The sequence below is a fragment of the Bubalus kerabau genome, chromosome 7 (assembly GCF_029407905.1).
Source record: "Bubalus kerabau isolate K-KA32 ecotype Philippines breed swamp buffalo chromosome 7, PCC_UOA_SB_1v2, whole genome shotgun sequence".
Classification (NCBI taxonomy): domain Eukaryota; kingdom Metazoa; phylum Chordata; class Mammalia; order Artiodactyla; family Bovidae; genus Bubalus; species Bubalus kerabau.
Genome location: NC_073630.1, coordinates 121,801,629 through 121,817,281, shown reverse-complemented (window position 1 = coordinate 121,817,281; position 15,653 = coordinate 121,801,629). Strand labels below are relative to the sequence as shown.

General features: G+C 47.6%; 1 protein-coding gene across 11 annotated transcripts in view; it reads left to right on the top strand.

Moving 5' to 3' along the window:
• The first annotated feature begins 1,127 nt into the window (after positions 1-1,127).
• Positions 1,128-15,653, top strand: part of PIGG (phosphatidylinositol glycan anchor biosynthesis class G (EMM blood group)) — a 42,494-nt gene continuing 27,968 nt past the window's right edge. For 7 of the 11 annotated variants that reach the window (XR_008717306.1, XR_008717305.1, XM_055589347.1 and 4 more), the window contains exons 1-5: positions 1,128-1,431; positions 2,289-2,494; positions 9,264-9,473; positions 10,696-10,884; positions 12,056-12,197. Coding sequence is in view for 7 of the 11 variants with exons in the window: in XM_055589347.1 (XP_055445322.1) it covers positions 1,284-1,431; positions 2,289-2,494; positions 9,264-9,473; positions 10,696-10,884; positions 12,056-12,197 (895 nt within the window). In the remaining 4 variants the exon portion in view is untranslated. Of the gene's footprint in view, positions 1,801-2,288; positions 2,495-9,171; positions 9,474-10,695; positions 10,885-12,055; positions 12,198-14,513; positions 14,812-15,653 lie in introns of those variants that run through there. The other 4 variants (XM_055589346.1, XM_055589348.1, XM_055589353.1 and 1 more) reach the window with 4 other exon arrangements.

The following is a 15,653-nucleotide window of genomic DNA, read 5'->3' as shown; positions in this document are numbered from 1 at the left end:
GCAATGGAGAAGCCCCAACAAAACAATAGGAGGGGCAAAAGACATTTTCTCCTTGGAAGAAAAGCTATGACAAATCTAGACGTCATATTAAAAGCAGAGACATTACTTTGCCAACAAAGGTCCATCTAGTCAAAGCTATGGTATTTCCAGTAGTCATGTACGAATGTGAGAGTTGGACTATAAAGAAAGCTGAGCACTGAAGAATTGATGCTTTTGAACTGTGGTGTTGGAGAAGACTCTTGAGAGTCCCTTGGACTATAAGGAGATCAAACCTGTCACTCTTAAAGGAAATCAACTCTGAATATTCATTGGAAGGACTGATGCTGAAGCTCCAATACTTTGGCCACCTGATGCGAAGAACTGACTCATTGGGAAAGACCCTGATGCTGGGAAAGACTAAAAGCAGGAGGAGAAAGGGATGACAAAGGATGAGATGGTTGGAGGGCATCACCGACTCAATGGACATGAGTTCAAGCAAGCTCTGGGAGTTGGTGATGGACAGGGAAGCCTGGGGTGCTGCAGTCCATGGGGTCACAAAGACTCAGACACGACTGAGTGATTGAACTGAACTGCACTTTCCCAATTTGGAACCAGTTCATTGTTCCATGTCCGGTTCTAACTGTTCCTTCTTTACTTGCATACAGATTTCTCAGGAGGCAGGTAAGGTGGTCTGAGAGCCCCATCTCTTTAAGAATTTTCCGCAGTTTGTTTGCTCCACACAGTCAAAGGCTTTAGTGTAGTCAGCGAAGCAGATGTTTTCCCTTGCTTTTTCTATGATCCAACGGATGTTGGCAATGTTATCTCTGGTTCCTCTGCCTTCTCCAAATCCAGCTTGTACATCTGGAAGTTCTCAGTTCACATACTGTTGAAGCCTAGCTTGAAGGATTTTTGAGCATTACCTTGCCAGCAAGTGAAATGAGGGCAATTGTGCGATAGTTTGAACATTCTTTGGCATAGCCCTTCTTGAATGAAAACTGACCTTTTCCAACGCTGTGGGCACTGCTGAGTTCTCCACATGTGCTGGCACGCTGAGTGCAGCTCTTTCACAGCACCAACCTGGAGCGCACCGGAAGTGCAGTCTGAGCCCGGGGCCGCCTCTCCTGAAGCGGCTGGCTCCTGGTGCGTATTTCCGGCGCGACGGCGGACGCGGAAAGGACGCAGGGACTCTGTCAGGCGCTCCGGCTCTCGCCTGCTCGGCGGCGGTGGAGTCGAGAGCCTCTACTCCTGGGCGAGAAGTGACCCGGTGCCCGGGAATCCGGATCTCGGCGCGGAGGGTGGGCACGATGCGGCTGGGCTCCGGGACCTTCGCTGCCGGCTGCGTCGTGATCGAGGTCCTCGGCGTCGCGCTCTTCCTCCGGGGCTTCTTCCCGGCTCCCGTCTTTTCCGGAGCGGAGCGGCAAGCAGAGTCCCCGGCGCCCGAACCCTCTGCTGGTACGACTGCGCCCTCCTCCCCACAGCGTCTCTGCTCCCCGGGCCCTACTGTGCCCTTACGAGCCTCGCCTCTTCATCTTCTTCCCGGGGTTCCCGGGGGGTCTCTTCCATTCTGATCCCGACCTCCTAGGATCCCCTTCTTGCCGCTCCAGCCTCCTTTTCTGTATCCTGCAACTTGGTGGCCAGCACCAGTACCAGCCCCACTAAGATCTTCGTCCCTGGTCACCGCAAAGTAAGCTCTCTGTACCCGTAAAAAGTAAGACTCTGCCCAGCTGTACTCAATCCAGTGAACCACAACCCCCTTCCCTGAGCAGATGTTTGGGTCACTCCCTGTTCCAGGCATCCTTTTTGCTCAGTAAGACACAGCAGGTAAGATTCCTGCGACCTCTCGTGTTTTCTTCTGTGGCATTCCTCCAAGGGCCCGTTTTTTCCAGTAAAGACCTCCCTGCGTAGAGCCCTCAAATACCCAGCAATAAATATTAGGTAAAAGAACTCGCGTTTTGTAACTATGGAAAGACAGTTTGTAAATGCTCTCCCATCCGTTCCCTGCAGCACTGTTTGTATCAAGCTCCCTGATATCCCGTTGTAGGACTCGCAAGAAGGAACTCCCCAGTGTCAGTACACCCCACAATGCTAAGGACAATTCTCTCCTCGATACGGGGGCTCCTGAGCCTACTTGTCACCCATCCTCTGACCCCAGCGTTGTTTCCCAAGAACAGGCCCTTTCCTTTGGGTCAGAATGTGTAGATGTGACAGAGTATGTGCTGGAGAAGTAGGGAGAAACCAGATTATAAAGTTCCTGGATACTAAAAAAGAGTTTAAAATTCAATTTCCTTTTTCTTTTTCAAACACTTTAGGAGCCAGTTCCAACTGGACCGAGCTTCCACCACCTCTCTTCAGTAAAGTTGTTATTCTGCTGATAGATGCCTTGAGAGATGATTTTGTGTTTGGATCAAAAGGTGTGAAATTTATGCCCTACACAAATTATCTTGTGGAAAAAGGATCATCTCTCAGTTTTGTGGCTGAAGCAAAGCCACCTACAGTTACTATGCCTCGAATCAAGGTAAACAGTTTGACTTAATGTATTATAGATCATGGTTTGGCTCTTTGAGAGCTTTAGAAGAATGTTCTATTGTCTTTTACTTGGAGTCCCAGTTTTAGCTAAGTGGAAACTACTTTGGTGCTGTCCTCCTGGCTGGGGCAATAGAATGCTGATGAAGCCTTCCAGATAGACTGGAACTAAGACTCATGATTTATGCCCTCTGTCAGGTAGCCAGAGCTCATGCTTCATGGGAAGCATAACAGATTTAGAGCCAGATCTTCTCGGCCAGTCTAATCCAAGAGATACCATCTTCTTTGCTAGCCTGCTGCTTTTAATCATCAGTGAGTCAGTCAGAATTCTGAGAGGAGCCTCTAGGGTTATCTACTTCAACCTCTTGATTTTATGGATGAGGAAGCAAACTCAAATAAATTAAATGACTCATCCAGTATCTTAGTATATACAGTGACCAAATCAGCATGCCCTGGCCTCAGCAGATATCTCTGCTTTTACTGTATAAACCACCTTCAGGTGTTCAGCCTAGTGGGCGAGACTTGACATGCATAGTGCTTTACTCAAGAACTATAGAGAAAGGAAAGGATAAAGCTTTATTTATTGGCTCAAAAATTTTTTCTGAATCCCTTCATGGGATTCAGTGAAGAACAAGACAGCAACTATCCTAAACTCATGAAGCTTACTTTCTAATTGAGGGGACAGAAAATATGTAAGTATACAAATAAATAGTCAGAGCAGTTTCAGTAAGTGGCAAGTGCTACGGAAGAAATTGAGGAGGAGAACATGAGGAGAGTGATGGGCAGTGGCAGAGGCCCCCTCTAGTTAGGTTGCTCAGGAACAGCTTCTCAGCGAGCAGACATTCTGCTGAAGAGTCCCTTGCAAGCTGAAAGAAAGGCATCCAGGCTCATGACCATCAGGATCATTGATTCTCTGTCTGTCCTGTCAGCAGAAGTGTGGAAGGAACTCATTCCTCTGTCATTTTGATAGGAAAAGTGTCATTAGGAATCTGGGCAGTTTTGCAAGGAAAAGTATCTGAGCATGCCTGCCCTAGGTTCTGTTCAGTCCTGCATATCGACCAGTGTGGTCCTCCTTTCTCCAGGTTGCTTCATTTCACCAAACCAGTGTTTTGTGTTGGGTCCTTGTAGGTTCTTGTTCCTCATCCTTCACCAGTGAGGAAATAGTATACAGGAACTCCATCCTGGAGTTAGGGGTTTACAGCTCTGGAATTGATAGGATCAGGTAAGGCACAAACTAAAGAGTGTGTCCCCTGCCCTGCTTCCACTTAAGGAAGGGACTTAGTTCATCTGGAGGTGCTGATACAATTGTCATGAAACACAGTTTTAAAATTTCAAGACTGATGTCTCTAGTGAAAAGTGAAAGTGAAGTCGCTCAGTCGTGTCCGACTCTTTGCGACCCCATGGACTGTAGCCTACCAGGCTCCTCTGTCCATGGGATTTTCCAGGCAAGAGTACTGGAATGGGGTGCCATTTCCTTCTCCAGGGGATCTTCCTGACCCAGGGCTTGAACCCAGGTCTTCCACCTTGCAGGCAGACGCTTTACTGTCTGAGCCACCAGGGAAGTTCCTAGCAGCATGTTCAAATTCTATTCTGTGTTAAGATTATACAGTCAGTGAAAGTAAAAGTAGCTCAGTCGTGTCCAACTCTTTGTGACTCCATGGACCATACAGTCCATGGAATTCTCTAGGCCAGAATACTCAAGTGAGTAGCCTTTCCCTTCTCCAGGGGATCTTCCCAACCCAGGAATCAAACCAGGATCTCCTGCATTGCAGGTGGATTCTTTAGGAACTGAGCTATCAGGGCAGCCACGATTATACAGTAGCTTCTTCTATGACGTTGTAGCTAACTCATGAATCCTTTCCTTTCGGGGGCATTTGCAGTTGTTATAATGAGCAGTTACCACTGGCTGCGGCGTGCCCATGGTGCGGGCACTGTTTTCTGCCCTCTGACCACAGCCCACGGACGAGGCTCCGTGACGTCGGCGCCACTCTCTTCGTTTCCTGGATGAGGAAGCAGGATTTAAGTGGTGAAAATCTCACAGCTGACATTAGAAACCGAGCATGAGCCTGTGCTTGTCTGCTTCCAGAGCCTCTGCTGGTCACACGTGTTCTCAGTGACACTGCAGAATGAGGTGGCCAGGCCAGATTCTCTTTCAGTCGTCCCTGCAGAGCCCTCCTTAATTCTCAAAAGACAAGAAACTACTGCTCCCAAGACCACAGCAACCCCGGGAAGGCCTCCAAAGAGCTGACAGAAGGGCGCTCACTCAAAGTTCCGAGGCTCTCAGCTGTAACTTGGTTGCTGCTTGCGTGTGTCCTGGGTTGAAGGGGATCCCAGCTAGTCCCGCCCTTCTTGAAAATGTCCGTGTGAGCTCAGACTAGTGGGAGGAGGAGGGAAGTGTCTTATGAAAGCCCAGAGGGAGGGATGGACAGATTCGACCCTAAGTGGTAGAAGACATCATAAACAAAAGTCCACTGACGATAAAGGAGGGAAATCATTTACAGTTAACACAGCAAACAAGATGTAAATCCCAGGATATGTCAGGAAGGTCTGGTCAGAGGCGACAGTGTGCTGGCGGCTGGACAAAGGGTGTGACGCGTCCACAGGAAGAGACAAGGCCGTCAGCGGGAGTGCCTAACTCTGCTGGTGATCGGCTCAGAGGCGCCTGAACAGTCTGTCCAGCACACTGTAGACCCCAAAAGGCTAATTATAACACTCTTCACAAGAAGTGAGACGAACAGATCTCTTTACACTATTCATGTGACTGAATTAGACTCAGCCTGGACTACTCCCACCCTCATCCAGTCTGCTATGATCTCAGCCTGTAAAACCCTTGCCAGCACCTCTTCTCACCCAGAACCTGTCCGAACAGATAGGTCGCTCTGCTCCACTCCCAACAACCCCCCGCGGCTCACACTGTGTCTCCTAACTCAGGCCTCAGGGTGCGTGGTCCTGCCTTTGTTCTCTCTTCAGCCTCATCTAAGCCCGTTTCCCTGTCCTGTGTCTTTTATCCAGCAGATCACACGTTCCCCACGTGTGCCACCCCCTTTCACGGTGGGGTTTTCACAGTTTGCTGTGTTTCGCTCTGGAAAGCCCCACTCTGCCTCACCTAGACGACACCATGCCCTCACACCGCGGCTCCAATGGCACTTCCCAACGGGAAGCTTTTCAAAAGCAGTGGTCATTGAACCAGTCTTGGATAAATACACTGTACCTCCAAACTCTGGAGTACTGCAGCTGTTTAAAAAAAAAAAAAGGTGAAATACCTGTATGCTTTCTGCAGAAAGATTTAAGTGAAAAAAGCAGGTTGCAGAATTATTTATATAGTTACCATTTTCATAAAATGTGTACTTTATATATTTGTGATTATATACATACAGAACAAAAGGATGAAAAGATATTCATTCAAAGTAACTGGTTGCCTTTAGAGAGCAGATTTTTAGGATGAAAAGGTCAAGTTTTAAAAAATAACCTCATTGATGCCAGCACAAGCCACGCTTCACCACCAAGAGGCCCAACACCTTCTTTTAGGTTCAGGCCCTCTGTCCCCGGGGCTGCACAAATAAAACTTAGTGGGAAAAGCGAAAAAAAAAAAAAAAAAAAAAAAACATAAAAAATAACCTCATTGAGACAGAATTTTCATACAGTACAGTATAACATAATTTGTTGAGATTTAACAGCTGTATACATCTGTGTAACTCCCACCTCAGCTCTGGGTTCTGATCCCCATCCCAGGAGTGGTGGCGGTTGTCACTGTTGTTTTGGTGGCTTGCTGAAGCTAGTTCTAGAGTCTGTTTCTCATGAGGTCCTGAGATGTACACTCACAGATGTCTCTGCTCTTGTTTGTTTTTTTAAAGCTAGTCTTCCTGAGGGGCAGCCAGGTGAGCATGGCTGAGTGGTGACCCAATGACTGGTCAGAGGTTGTGCTTAAACACACATGTGATGTGGCCTCTGCCCTCGGCAAAGGGACCGGTGTGTGGTTTGGGCCACACGCTCATCTTCAGTCAGTTTATGCATCTCCCTAACTCTTACTGTCTGTCTGAGCAAGTCTCAAACAGCTGGAAGGAACAGATAGCTCTCTCAGTTATCCGAACAGTGCTCTCTGTTCTCTCCTGGGTGTACCCTCACCCCATGTATGCACACAGCCTTCCAGATTCCAGGAATGTGTGGGAGCTCACAGAGGTCTGCAGCAATCATCCCATACCCCAGACTCCATTTCTGCGTTTTCTGTTCTGTGTTTCTACAACCAGCATTGAAGCCTCAGAGAGCCATGACGGCCTTCCCCATTTTCAGTTTGTCCCTGGCATGGGACTTTTCGATGGAGCACTGAATTGGGTGGGCCCCTCCTGGTACTCATGGCTAAGTGTGCAAGAGAGGAACTTGTTTTTCAGTCACTAAGTCATGCCTGACTCTTTTCAACCCTGTGGACTGCAACACACCAGGCTCATCTGTCCTCGACTATTTCCCAGGGTTTGCTCAGATTCATGTCTGTTGAGTCAGTGATGCTATCTAACCATCTCATCCTCTGCTGCCCCCTTCTCCTTTTGCTTTCAATCTTTCCCAGCATCAGAGTCTTTTCTAATGAGTTGGCTCTTTGCATCAGGTGGCCAAAGTGTTGGAGCCTCAGCATCAGTCCTTCCAGCGAATATTCAGGTTGATTTCCTTTAGGATTGACTGGTCTGATCTCCTTGCAGTCCAAGGGACTCTCAGAAGTCTTCTCCAGCACCACAGTTCGAAAGCATCAATTCTTCGGCTCTCAGTCTTCTTTATGGTCCAACTCTCATATCCATACAGGACTACTGGAAAAACCATAGCTCTGACTATATGGACCTTTGTTGGCAAAGTCACTGTCTGCAGTGATTTTGGAGCCCAAGAAAATAAAATCTACCACTATGTACAGTTTTTCCCCTTCTATTTGCCATAAAGTGATGGGACTGGATGCCATGATCTTAGTTTTTTTAATGTTGAATTTCAAGCCAGCTTTTTCACTCTCTTTCACCTTCATCAGGAGGCTCTTTAGTTCCTCTTCACTTTCTGCCATTAGAGTGATATCATCTGCATATTTGAGGTTATTGATATTTTTCCTGGCAGTCTTGATTCCAGCTTGTGATTCATCCAGTCGGGCATTTCACATGATGTACTCTACATAGAAGTTAAATAAGCAGGTGACAATATATAGCCTTGGCGTACTCCTTTCCCAATTTTGAACCAGTCCAGGTTTCTCAGAAGGCTAGTAAGGTGGTACTCTCATCTCTTTAAGAATTTTCCACGGTTTTTTGTGATCCACACAGTCAAAGTCTTTTGTGTACTCAGTAAAGGAGTAGATGGGGTTTTTTTGTGTTTGTTTTTGTTTTTTTGGTTTGTTTGTTTGTTTTTGGAATTCTCTTGCTTTTCTCCATGATCCAGTGATTGTTGGCAATTTGATCTCTGGTTCCTCTGCCTTTTTTAAACCCGGACTGTACATCTGAAAGTTCTCAGTTCATGTACTGCTGAAGGCTAGCTTGAAGGATTGTGAGTATAACCTTGCTAGCATGTGAAATGAACACAACTGTGCAGTAGTTTGAACATTCTTTGGCATTGACCTTCTTTGGGATTGGGATGAAAACTGACCCTTTCTAGTCCTATGGCCACTGCTGAGTTTTCCAAATTTGCAGGCATATTGAGTGCAGCACTTTAACAACATCATCTTTTAGGATTTTAAATAGCTCAGCTGGAATTCTGTCACCTCGGCCCATGATAAAACGCCACAAGTACTCACAGCTTCTACTGGAATTTGAAAGTTTGTTTTGAACAAGAATGTTTCGGTGTGTATATCCTTACTGAGTTTTTAAAGTCCTATAGTGGTTGTTTTTGACAGTTATATCCAGATTTATCGTTGCTCTTGGGGGAGAGGATTTGCCAAGTTCCTCACTCTCCAAGTCGAAGATTAATTCATTTTTGTTAATTTGCTGATAGAGAGGTCTTGGCAGAATTGTTACACTGTTCACATTGTCCAGATTCCTATTTATTTTTTATCACACAGGTCCCTGGATGCCAGTGTTGTGGGTTGCAAGCTCACTCCAGATCCCAAAGACCCGTGACCCATTTAGACTCTGCTCAAGTGCAGGGGTGGGGTGGGGGAGTGATTGACTTAATTCTGTATCAGAAAGTTGTGAGGACATGTTACACCCACCCACTTTTTCAATAATTACGGTGTGTTGGCAGTGGGTTGGGGGGGGGGGGGGCGCGGAATGTGTCCTACCAGCATCCCTGGGCCAGTTTACTGTGAGATAATTCTTGTTTAAAGGCTGCTTTCCTCCCTGGGTGAGTGGGAAGCTATTCTTTCTCAGGGGTGGACAATAGAATTGCTGGATTTTAGGGTCAGGAGTTTGCTTGTTGCATGAGGCAGATCTGAAGCTTAGGTGAGGACCAGTCAGTGGGTTTGGATATACAGAGTTCTTCCCGCCCTTTGCCATCTGCTTCAGTTCTTAAAATCCATCACTGCCTTTTTGACCACAGCTATCATCTGGCTACCCCACAGCCGCCTCCTTTATCCTCTCATTAACTGAAATATGGTCAGTTCTTCACTACTTAGTTTGCTGGTTTTGCCCAGAATCTGTGCCCTGCTTTGTCTTAACACTGACCCAGCCTTCAGTACTGGGGTCACTTTAGCTTTATGCTTGCCTCTTTTAGTCATCAAGTCATTTCCGTCCCTGATCACCACACCACACTTGGACACCATGGGCAGATTCCATGGACTGACTCCTGAGTGCTCCCTCCTGCAGGCGTTGCTGACAGGGAGCCTCCCTGGCTTCATCGATGTCGTCAGGAACCTCAATTCTCCTACGTTGCTGGAAGACAATGTGATCACACGAGCCAAAGCTGCTGGGAAAAGAATCATCTTTTATGGAGATGAAACATGGGTGAAATTATTTCCAAAGCATTTTGTGGAATATGATGGAACAACCTCTTTTTTTGTATCAGATTATACAGAGGTCAGTTTTTAAGAAAAATATATCCAATGAGACAGCCTGGTACCCTGTTCTTAGCAAGGGGCAACATTGCATTGTATGTGGCTTTTAATAATACAATAAGAATAGTATGGAGAGATTGAAAAACTTGTTCCTTCCCATTATCAGCTCCAAGCCAGAAATATAAACCCTGACACAGGTGTGAGCTTAGTTCTCTGACCCTAAAGCCCAGATGGATACCTGTCAATGGGTACCAACAGTCAGGAAGGGCTTCCCAGGAGGAGTCCCTCGGCCTGAGTTTGACAGCATCTGTGCATGGCAGAGCCCGAGGTCTCCATGGTCTGCCAGGGATCATGCCTCACAGCTGTTTTATGGGGTTGGCAGCATGAGTGTGCTGGGTGAGCCTGGTCCCAAGAGGCATCGACCCCGGGCTGGGTGTGCAGCCTCCAAAGAGGAAAAGGGCATAATTAGACCCACAGTGAGAAAGCTGGCCCTTGGGGCAGAGGCACCACAAGTCTGAGCTGGCGTTGGATGGGTCCACTTGCTTGGCCTTGTGGAGTGTCTGCCTCACTGAAGGTGACCTGTGTAGACAGCAGTTACTGCCCTTCCTGTGTATGACCACTCAAAAGTACTTCTCTTCATGGTAGATTCTTCAGTGAAAGGGAGAAGGGCCATCTGAGGAGTCAGGGCTCTGCAGGCTAATGGGTCTTTCGGGGGCTGTTTGAGTGGGAACCACTGAGTGTGTGTCTCTTTCCTCCCTGAATAGCGTTCTTACAGGACACACATGCCCTCAGCTTCACTCCGCTGGTTTCTTGAACTCTGGGTACTGCTCTGTCTTACCCAGCTGCCCTTAGCCCTGTTGAACTTGGTCACCTGGTCAGCTTGGTTTATGCTCCAGTAGCGATCTTACAGAATTGTTTTATTTATTTATTTATTTAGTTTACGCTCCAGTAGTGATCTTACAGAATTGTTTTGTCAGAACAGCCCTTGTGCATTTAAATTATAATATGTTGTGTTTATAACTTAGAGACAGAAATATTAATGAAAGCTTGATCTAATGCAAACATTTTTTAAGACAGTTTTTATTTTGGAGGTTTGTTTTGTTTTGTGGTCTTTGCAAACTCCCACGAATCTGAGTACCTAAAAAAAACCACTAGAGTTGAAAATAACCATGTCACTTTTCATTGAAGAGTGAACACAAAGGAAATTAGGGAAGCTATTGATACGTGCTTTTTTCCCTTTAAAGGTGGATAATAATGTTACAAGGCACTTGGATAAAGTACTAAAAAGGCAGGATTGGGACATGTTAATCCTGCACTACCTCGGGCTGGACCACATCGGCCACATTTCTGGGCCCAGCAGCCCCCTGGTTGGGCACAAGCTCAGTGAGATGGACAGCATCCTGATGAAGATCCACACCGCACTGCTGGCAGAGGTGAGCCTGTCAAGGTGCCAGTGTTTCCTGGGGGAAATGGAGCTTCCGAAGTGAACTCGGGCGACCTTGCGTGAGCTTCATGCCCACCAGCACTCAGGCAACCTTCACCTACAGTAGCACCTGCCGTGTGCTGGGCGCTGTACCCAGCGGCCCTGCCGAAGAGTGGCTCTTAGTATCTCCACCTGTTCATCCAGATAATTTCTCCTGAATGCCTTGTGTCACTGTGCCTGTACAGACACTTGAGGAGCTTAGCCTCTAGCCAGGAGGGAACACAGGGAGCGTAATCAGTGAGTCAGAGGTGTCCCAGACAGAAGTTGATACTGTAGCAGAACATAGGGCGGGAGGAGTGTACGTGTGAGAGAAAGGCCGAAAGTTTAAACTGCATAATCAGAGCAGTCTTTGAGGACATGTGAGTGGTGAGTAGAGGCTTGAAGCGGGTGGGAGTGCCAGTAAGCCATGTATGAAGGTATGTTCCAGGCAGAGAAGCAGCACGGGCAATTCGGAGCCTGTCGGGTCCATCCCAGGGGCAGCAGGAGCCACTGGCCACAGCCCTAGGGGCAGAGGGCAGCTGTGTGTGACAGATAAGAAGACTGCCCTGTGCTCTGTGACCTCCATTTAATCCCATTTGTCTTAAGACAGTACTGTTGTTAGTTTTGGGGGTGTTTTTGGCCGTGCGTGGCATCTAGTTACCTGACCACGGATCACACCCAAGCCCCCTGCAGTGGAAGGGCAGAGTCCTAATCACTGGACTGCCAGAAAGTGAAAGTGAACGTCGCCTAGTCGTGTCCGACTCTTTGTGACCCCATGGACTATTCAGTCCACAGAATTCTCCAGGCCAGAATACTGGAGTGGGTAGCCTTTCCCTTCTCCAGGGGATCTTCCCAACCCAGGGATCGAACCCAGGCCTCCTGCATTGCAGGCACATTCTTTACCAGCTGAGCCACCAGGGAAGCCCCTGGACTGCCAGTGAAGTCCCTATTTATGACATTACTTGACCTTGACCCTTTAATCTGACTGTAAGTTCATAGGTTGGAAAAAATAATAAAAGTAACTCATTTAGAAAGAGCTACTATTTACAAAGCAAAGCTGAAATCTGAAGTAGTTTTCTTAACAAGATCATGTGTTCTCCCCAGTCTGGGTACAGTTGAAATGCCTTCCCTTTGCCTCACAGGAGAGAGATCCTCTGTTGCCCAGTCTGCTGGTTCTCTGTGGTGATCATGGCATGTCTGAAGCTGGAGGCCATGGAGCCTCTTCCATGGAGGAAGTAAGCACTGCTCTGGTCTTGGTTAGCTCTGCATTCGAAAGGAAGCCTGGTGAGATTTGGGTGTTTAACAGTTTTAAACCTGTACTTTATTTCTTTGTTTTCTATACTTTGATTTTAATTTTAAAAACCATTTTTAGAAGCTGTATAAGTTTGAAAAACCCTGAATAATGAGAATGAAAATTAATGGGGCAAGGACCAGTCAGGATTTGGAGTGTATGTTTCCTGCCCTGATTCCTAAAATACAGATGTTCCTTTTGTGAATTGTGTGGTATGAATGTCACTGCCTGGAAATCTAAATAATAAAAAGTGCCAGAGGCTTAGGGACATCTGAACTGCATGTATGAATTGAGAGAAACATAAAAAATTAAACTTAAGAAAAAGAATCTATTATTTGAGACTATGTTGAATAGATAGCAATGTTAGCTAGAGTCGTAGGGCCAGTCAGAGTAGAACTGTCTGAAAGCCCATTGTCAGCATTGCGACACACCTCAGCTCTCCAACCCAGGCGCACCGGGCCCCTCACTCAGCACAGGCCTGCACAAGACCCCTGCCTCCTCCCTTTAGGACATGCAGGCCGTCAGCTCACGGCTGTTTCCACGCTGGACACTGGTACTTTTCAGCACCATTGGCCCTGCTGACCCCTGGTCCTGGAACTTCCCACCTGTTTGGGTCCCCTCCACCTCTCACTCTGCTGTCCAGTCCTCTTGGCTGGCTCAGCAACCTTGCCCTAGCCTTTTTTCTGGACTGCCTCTGTTTGATTCTGCATTTACCCCTGAGATGATCGCATGCTCTTCCATGGTTTTAAGTGCCATGAATGGGCTCACACCTGTTGGATTTATCCTCCAGCTGTGCCTCTTTCTCGCCCTCCAAACTGTCAGCCCCACTTCCTACTGACGCCCTCTTGGATCTCCCACAAGGAGAGCAGATGAGACGCCCGCACCTGCAGTCAGCCCTCCCTGTGTCCCCATCAGCGGATGGTGCCATTCACACAGTTCTTCAGGTTGGAAACCTGGATGTCTGCCTTAGTCTGCCCTCTCCCTGCTCCTCACCTGTGCCAGTCTGTCCCAGGCTCCCATACATATCACCTTTTATAAGCTGAACCTCGGATAAAGTAAAAACCCCATGTGAGGCTTCTTGCCTCCCTCACAGCCTTGTCTGGAGGCACATCCCCATTCCTCATCGTATCCTGGCCTCTCCCACACGTCCTCCAGGTGTTAAGCTCTTCCTCACATGCCCTGACCCGTCCTCAGCCCCTCAGCCTGCTCATACGCTCGTCCTTGGTCACCTTCCCTGAAGTCGTCTCTCACAGCACCCGTCCACTCCACCATCATCCTTATCATGGTTTATAACCACAGAATGAACTGTGTGACTCATGAACATCTGCCTTCTCACTGTGAGTTAGAGTGGGGCAGGGCCAGGTCTGTTTTATGCATCACTGTATGCCTTGGGCCTCAGCATTGCCTGGTGTTTAATGGATACTGAAAATATTGAATGAACGAATCTTCCACTTGAGCAGGGACTGGCTGGGGAAGAAGCTCCACCTGTTTCCTTTTGTCTGTTTACAGCACTACCTCCTGTTAGACGTCTGACTCCAAAGGCGTCGGTATTGGCTCCCCTGAGCCTTTACTGGGTGCCCAGCTGGAGCCTGCCTTCCAGTGAGTGTGCACAGCACCCACGGGAGCACTGGCCTCTGACACATGCACACCCGGAGCAGGGTCCCGTGGGGCTCGTCTACCTCAGTGAGAGCCCCGGGCCAGATGCACCCTCTGCATCCATCTGTCCCCCACTCCTGCAGACGACACTGAGCACCCGCAGTCAGCTGGGCGCTGTGCTGGCGCTGTACAGGGAGCTTATAGTCTGAGGAAGAGCAGGGACAGGGAGGCTGCCCTGTTGTCATTAATATTATAGGAATCTTAGGGTTATTTTTAACTTAACTGCTGATGTTTCAAGGCTCAGATGGGCATTTAGGGATATCCTCCCTGGGAAGTCTGACACGTCTTTAGGAAGGGCCAGGGTGGCTGTGCCTAGGGACTGCCTGCGTGGGCTGCTCACATGGCTGACCTCAGTGCCCTCAGTAAGCTCTTCCTTGTTTTGTTGACTTGTTTGTTTGCTTTGAGAGTAGCTATAGTCTGTGTTCTTATCAAGCTTATTTTTTGAGCCAGGACTCCACACCTGCCGTTTAGTTCATTCAGAGTTGGTTAGCCATCGTTAGTGTCAATTTTGGGATATAGCGTCACCTCTTTACTGGTCACCTCCACTTCCTCCAACCCACTGTCATCCCCATCCTCAGCCACCACCAAGCACTAATCTTCCTGTCTCTACAGATTTGCCTTTTCTGGACGTTCCATACACATAGAGCCCTGTAATAAACGGTCTTATGTGACTGCGGTGCTGCAGAAGACTCCTGAGAGGCCCTTGGACTGCAAGGAGATCAAACCAGTCAATCTTAAAGGAAATCAACCCCGAATATTCATTGGAAGGACTGATGCTGAAGCTCCAACACTTTGGTCACCTGATGGGAAGAGCCAGCTCACTGGAAAAGACCCCGATGCTGGGAAGGATTGAGGGCAGGAGAAGGCGCAACAGAGGACGAGATGGTTTGATGGCATCACCAATTCAATGGACATGAACTTGGGCAAACTCCGGGAAATGGTGAGGGACAGGTAAGCCTGGTGTGCTGCAGTCCATGGGGTCACAAAGAATCAGACACTACTTGGCAACTGAACAAAACAACAACAATAAATGGTCTTGTGTGACCAACTTCTTTTACTGGGATAATGTTTTCCGGGTTCATTCATCCTGTAGCAGGTGTCAGGACTTCATTCCTTTCTTTTGCTGAATAGTATTCCATTGTATATATGTTCTACATTTGTTTATCCACCCATCAACCGATAGATGTTTGGGTTGTTTCCACTTTTTGGAAACATTCCATGCCATTTCTATATGTTGTAGGCTGACAATGTATATACATGGTTTGATACATACATACAGTTTTATATAATTGTTTTGGAATTTAAGAGAAAAATACATTTTATGCTATCTTTTATGCAGTCCATGGGGTCGCTAAGAGTCAGCCATGACTGAGCGACTTTACTTTCACTTTTCATTTTCATGCACTGGAGAAGGAAATGGCAACCCACTCCAGTGTTCTTGCCTGGAGAATCCCAGGGACGGGGGAGCCTGGTGGGCTGCCGTCTACGGGGTCGCACAGAGTCGGACACGACTGAAGCGACTTAGCAGCAGCATAACTATATAGTTACCTTTACTGATACTCTTTACCTTTTTTTTTTTAAGTGGATCCAGGTTACCACCTGGAGTCAGTAGCTTTCAGTGTGAAGAACTTCCTTTAGTATTTCTTGTAAGGCAGGTTTATTGTTGTTCAGTCGCTAAGTCGTGTCCCACGCTTTGTGACCCCATAGACTGCAGTACGGAGAAGGAAATGGCAACCCACTCCAGTATTCTTGCCTTGAGAATCCCAGGGACAGAGGAGCCTGGTGGGCTGCCA